The sequence below is a fragment of the Girardinichthys multiradiatus genome, chromosome 14 (assembly GCF_021462225.1).
Source record: "Girardinichthys multiradiatus isolate DD_20200921_A chromosome 14, DD_fGirMul_XY1, whole genome shotgun sequence".
Lineage (NCBI taxonomy): Eukaryota > Metazoa > Chordata > Actinopteri > Cyprinodontiformes > Goodeidae > Girardinichthys > Girardinichthys multiradiatus.
This window is the reverse complement of record NC_061807.1, coordinates 45190337-45196336: the sequence shown is the minus strand read 5'-3', so window position 1 is coordinate 45196336 and position 6000 is coordinate 45190337. Positions and strand designations below refer to the sequence as shown.

Below are 6000 nucleotides of genomic sequence, written 5' to 3'. Positions count from 1 at the left end.
AACTATGTGAATGGGGGTGCGGCGCTGGTGGTGTAGGGGTTAAGCGCGCAAACCTGTGCAGAGGCTTTAGTTCTCGATGCAGCTGTCTCGGGTTCGAGTCCCAGACCCCGCAACCTTTGCCTTATGTCTCCCCCTCTTTCCTGTCTACCTGCTCTTGAAAAATAAAGTCTCTAGTGCTGCAAAAAAAATATTTAAAATAGAAAAAAAAAAAACTATGTGACTGGATTGAATTGACTAAATACTTCTGTAAATCATCTCTATGTGAATAACCTGAATCGAATAAAATTCAATTAAATACTTTATCAAATTCAAATAAACTAATCTACAGAGATGCAGAGAGTAACTGGCATATTTCTGTGTGTAGGCAGTCGTGGCGCAGCTGCTACAGCAATACTGAAACAGGATAAAACAAAGTAGTAAGCAAATAAAAAGCCAAATTTCTCAAAGTATCGGTATTTAATGTGACATCAAATAAAAGAAACGTTCAGCAATCCTCTATACACACTTAATCTTTGGAGGGGCATAGGGTCGTGGTGTGTCGGCAAGCGGATGGTGGCGTGGGATGACAGGGGGCTTGTGCTGGGTACAACCTTTGCTGAAGGACTGCATTCAAACTTGCAAAATAATTTTTAAAACTAAAAAAATACAATGAGTCTGAGGTAACATTTGATGAAAATCTAATTTTAGATTCAATTAGCTGCAGCTGCAACTGCAAAACATTTAACTAAAAGTGTGCCTAACTTATAAAATTAGGCCAATGTTCCCACACATGTAAGCGGACTAAAGTAGTTCACAATGTGTTATTCCTAACTTTGCCTTCGCATCAACAAATTCAGGGGAACCAGGAAAGGATTAAGTGGTGGGCCGAAATCCAACACGTCTGGATCCTCAGATTGGCCCAAAGAGCTGTCATCAGTACCAGCAGTTTCAGCCTTCTGACTGCCTGTCAGGTTGGGATCATGAGCTGTAGGTGGCTCTCTTTGAGCATGGTGCATGTTTTTCAGCTTTGACAATAGTTGTTTTGCAGGCCTGGAGTCGACAGGAGCTGAGAGACACTGATGCATCTAAAAAAAAAACATCAGAAGAGAGAAGGCCGCAGGTTAATGCAAACTAAGAAAACAAAATAAAAAGATTTTTTTGTAATCCTAAACTTCTGATCATCCATGAGGACTCTGTCTTGCTTTGTGTTTCTACTTACAAATTACAAACCAATTTTCATGTTCTCTAATAATTACATTCAGGACAAAAATAGTCGACAGGTCTTCCATTCTTATTATTGTAATAAGGTGTGTTTCCACCTAAGGAACCTTTTCCAGAAACTAGGAATTAGCTCAACATCTGAAACAGATAACTGTTGTAAAAAATGTACCACAGAAAAGGCCCTGGTGGGGAGGTAGTACTATTGGGAATAGCATGAACCTTGGGGGTGGAACTTTGTTGGTAAAGAATGTTACCAACAAAGTAATATTATAGGGTTTTGTCAAAGTGTTTTAAATAATTCATGCTTTGAACATTTATAAACTTGAGTTACCTACCTGTTAATAGTACTAGTGTCCTTGGAGGTAAAGGAATGTTAATTATGTAACAGTTGTAAAAGATTTGGAGGTTAACATTTAATGTTTCAGAACACTGGGTTGTGATCCTGATCAGCTTCACTGCCAGAATTAGGAGTGTAAAAAGAACTACGCCTACATGAAATAAATCTGAAATTTACTACAGTTGCACCTTTCACCAGACTTTACATATGATTTAGAGGTGCTGTAAAACAATCATCTCTTGTAAATTATTGGTTTTAGACTTTTTGCTATAAATCACAGCTGGGCTGGACCTTTTTTCTTCAGAGGATTTTACCTTTGCTGTGCCCTGTGTTCGGCTTTGTGCCGTCTGAACATCTGAATGAGTCTGGATGAATGCTCAACTTTGAAATGTATGTTGTTTTGCAAATATTAACTACTATTCTTGCTTTACCGCTAGAAAAATTTATGAAGACAGGTTCTTCAACAGGAAAAAACCTCATGCAGAACCAGTCTGCAGTTCTGCGGTTGGGTTTGTTTCGGACGAAAGCGCATAGACGGGAGAGAAGACTTCATGAAGAGGCAAACGAAGATTTATTAATATCCAGACTTGTACATAAACTCACAGCAGGGAGGCAGGGTAGCAGCAGCACATCAAAAACTCCTGGTCAAAAACAAAACACTAAACTAAAGACTTGAACGAAACTAGGTTCACTAAGCGGGGACAAGACGAAGCATGGTACATGGAGACAAAGCATGAAGACAATTTTATGAACCAGCATCGAAGACAGAAACCAGACTAACTAATATACCGACGGCATTAAGTGAGTAGCTTAATGAAAGCTTGTTTGGCTGTAAGCCTGGAAGTTGCAGAAGGACAGAGCAAATGCTTTGATTAAAACCTGCAGGTCAAGCTTTTAGAAAAATCACAAAACTGTCAACAATCCTTAGTAGGCAACCCACACATACAAACAATTTAAAGCCACCATGGGCCCAAAGAAGAATCCAGCCTTGGAGGATTTTGAGGAGATAAGGAAAGCATTGGATTTTCTTTCAGGAGAAACCTCGGCCATCCGACTCCAGCAAAAGTACATCCTGGATTTGGTTGAAGAGGTGAGAGCTTTGCAACTTCTTAATGAAGAAAAGGATAAGCGGATCGCCGTTCTGGAGAATCACGTGGCAGATTTGGAACAGTACACCAGGATGAACGAAGTGATCATCACCGGACTGCGTGTCAGGCCCCACTCTCACGCCGGCGTAGTGGCAGGGCCCTGTCCGGCTGGTGAGCCGTCACCTCGCGTGAAGGAGTCCACGGAGGAACAGGTGGCCTCTTTCCTCTTGTCCAAGGGGACAAAGCTGGACTGTGACTCCGTGGAAGCATGCCACCCTCTCCTGAGACGAGGTAACAACGACAGACCGGCAATCATCATGAGGTTCAGCAAGCAGAAACACAAATCTGCTCGGCTGAAACAGGGCAGGTTGCTGAAGGGGTCAGACGTGTTCATTAACGAGCACCTGACCAAGAAAAACGCCGACATCGCAAGGAAGGCCCGGTTCCTGAGGAGGCAGAAGAAGATCCAGTCCACATGGACCACGAACTGTAAAGTCTTCATTAAGCTGATCGGAACACCGGAGGAGGCGAAGGTTCTGGTCGTTCGGGACATCACGGAGTTGGATAAATATGACTGAACTATCTGAGGATTGTTTGAGCACAGGTGATATCACGCACGACTCACTTCACCATGTCACAAGTTACAGGAACTTCTTCTTCACATGAACACAACACTAACACCTACAGGTCCTTCTCAAAATATTAGCATATTGTGATAAAGTTCATTATTTTCCATAATGTCATGATGAAAATTTAACATTCATATATTTTAGATTCATTGCACACTAACTGAAATATTTCAGAACTTTTATTGTCTTAATACGGATGATTTTGGCATACAGCTCATGAAAACCCAAAATTCCTATCTCACAAAATTAGCATATTTCATCCGACCAATAAATGAAAAGTGTTTTTAATACAAAAAACATCAACCTTCAAATAATCATGTACAGTTATGCACTCAATACTTGGTCGGGAATCCTTTTGCAGAAATGACTGCTTCAATGCGGCGTGGCATGGAGGCAATCAACCTGTGGCACTGCTGAGGTCTTATGGAGGCCCAGGATGCTTCGATAGCGGCCTTTAGCTCATCCAGAGTGTTGGGTCTTGAGTCTCTCAACGTTCTTTTCACAATATCCCACAGATTCTCTATGGGGTTCAGGTCAGGAGAGTTGGCAGGCCAATTGAACACAGTGATACCATGGTCAGTAAACCATTTCCCAGTGGTTTTGGCACTGTGAGCAGGTGCCAGGTCGTGCTGAAAAATGAAATCTTCATCTCCATAAAGCTTTTCAGCAGATGGAAGCATGAAGTGCTCCAAAATCTCCTGATAGCTAGCTGCATTGACCCTGCCCTTGATAAAACACAGTGGACCAACACCAGCAGCTGACACGGCACCCCAGACCATCACTGACTGTGGGTACTTGACACTGGACTTCTAGCATTTTGGCATTTCCTTCTCCCCAGTCTTCCACCATACTCTGGCACCTTGATTTCCGAATGACATGCAGAATTTGCTTTCATCTGAAAAAAGTACTTTGGACCACTGAGCAATAGTCCAGTGCTGCTTCTCTGTAGCCCAGGTTAGGCGCTTCTGCCGCTGTTTCTGGTTCAAAAGTGGCTTGACCTGGGGAATGCGGCACCTGTAGCCCATTTCCTGCACATGCCTGTGCACGGTGGCTCTGGATGTTTCTACTCCAGACTCAGTCCACTGCTTCCGCAGGTCCCCCAAGGTCTGGAATCGGCCCTTCTCCACAATCTTCCTCAGGGTCCGGTCACCTCTTCTCGTTGTGCAGCGTTTTCTGATACACCTTTTCCTTCCCACAGACTTCCCACTGAGGTGCCTTGATACAGCACTCTGGGAACAGCCTATTCGTTCAGAAATTTCTTTCTGTGTCTTACCCTCTTGCTTGAGGGTGTCAATAGTGGCCTTCTGGACAGCAGTCAGGTTGGCAGTCTTACCCATGATTGGGGTTTTGAGTGATGAACCAGGCTGGGAGTTTTAAAGGCCTCAGGAATCTTTTGCAGGTGTTTAGAGTTAACTCGTTGATTCAGATGATTAGGTTCATAGCTCGTTTAGAGACCCTTTTAATGATATGCTAATTTTGTGAGATAGGAATTTTGGGTTTTCATGAGCTGTAAGCCAAAATCATCCGTATTAAGACAATAAAAGACCTGAAATATTTCAGTTAGTGTGCCATGAATCTAAAATATATGAATGTTAAATTTTCATCATGACATTATGGAAAATAATGAACTTTATCACAATATGCTAATATTTTGAGAAGGACCTGTACAACTGTTAGTGCCGATAACTTGGAGCTGAAGACATTCAGCTATACGGATTATAAAAGTCAGGACATGGAAGAGGATGTGGATCCAGATAACTTCTTTAATGATATGGTTGATAACTGCTGCTACTACACAACGGATCAATACAACATGGAAGTTCCAGTAGTTAATATGCTTTCAATCATACATTTCAATAACAGAAGTTTATATGCAAACTTTAACAGCATCAAAAACTGTCTGAGCCAGTTTAAACAGCCATTCAGCATCATAGCCATCTCTGAAACCGGGATCAGTCATGAGAAGGGAGCTGACTTTGAGCTGGAGGGTTATGAGTTCAATTATATCAGCAGAGAAGGGAAACCTGGAGGAGGAGTAGCTGTGTATGTTGATATAAACTTAAAGTATAAAATAGTAGAAAACATGACCAGAGTGACTAAAGATGTATTTGAGTGTATAACTGCTGAAATATATATGGAAAAGTCAAAAAATGTCATTGTCAGTTGTGTTTACAGAGCTCCTGGTTCCAATATGGAAATATATAGAGAATGGTTTGAGCAAACATACACAGCTACATCTCAGAAGGTCTTTTTCATCTGTGGGGACTTTAATATTGATCTGCTTAACTCAAATAATCATAAACCTACTGAAGAGTTCATTAACACAATGTACAGTTTGAGCCTTTTTCCCAAAATCACTAGACCCAGCAGGATCACACTGAACAGTGCCACATTAATAGATAATATATTACCTAATATCTTAGATAATAATACAATAAGTGGATTAATTATTCAGCATATTAGTGATCATCTTCCAGTCTTTGTTGTTAGTGACAATTTCTATATCAAAAATAAGGATAAAAGTAATCCACACTTTAAAAGAGTAAGAACAGAGGAATCACTCATATCTTTCAAAGATGATTTACTGAAACACAACTGGGAGTCTGTTTTGCAAGAAGATAATGTTGATATAGCATATGAAAATTTTCTAAGCACCTTTAAAGTATTATATGATAAAAACTGTCCATTATTAATGTACTGTCACAAAAACAAATACTCAGAAGCTCCATGGATGACAAAGGGTTTG

At 41.0% G+C, this 6000-nt stretch overlaps 1 protein-coding gene across 1 annotated transcript in view; it reads right to left on the bottom strand.

The window, feature by feature from the left end:
• Positions 1-437: 437 nt before the first annotated feature.
• Positions 438-6000, bottom strand: part of snapc2 (small nuclear RNA activating complex, polypeptide 2) — a 51962-nt gene continuing 46399 nt past the window's right edge. The window contains exon 6 of the mRNA XM_047386559.1: positions 438-1064. Coding sequence (XP_047242515.1) covers positions 807-1064 — 258 coding nt within the window. The 3' untranslated portion in view covers positions 438-806. The remainder of the gene's footprint in view (positions 1065-6000) is intronic.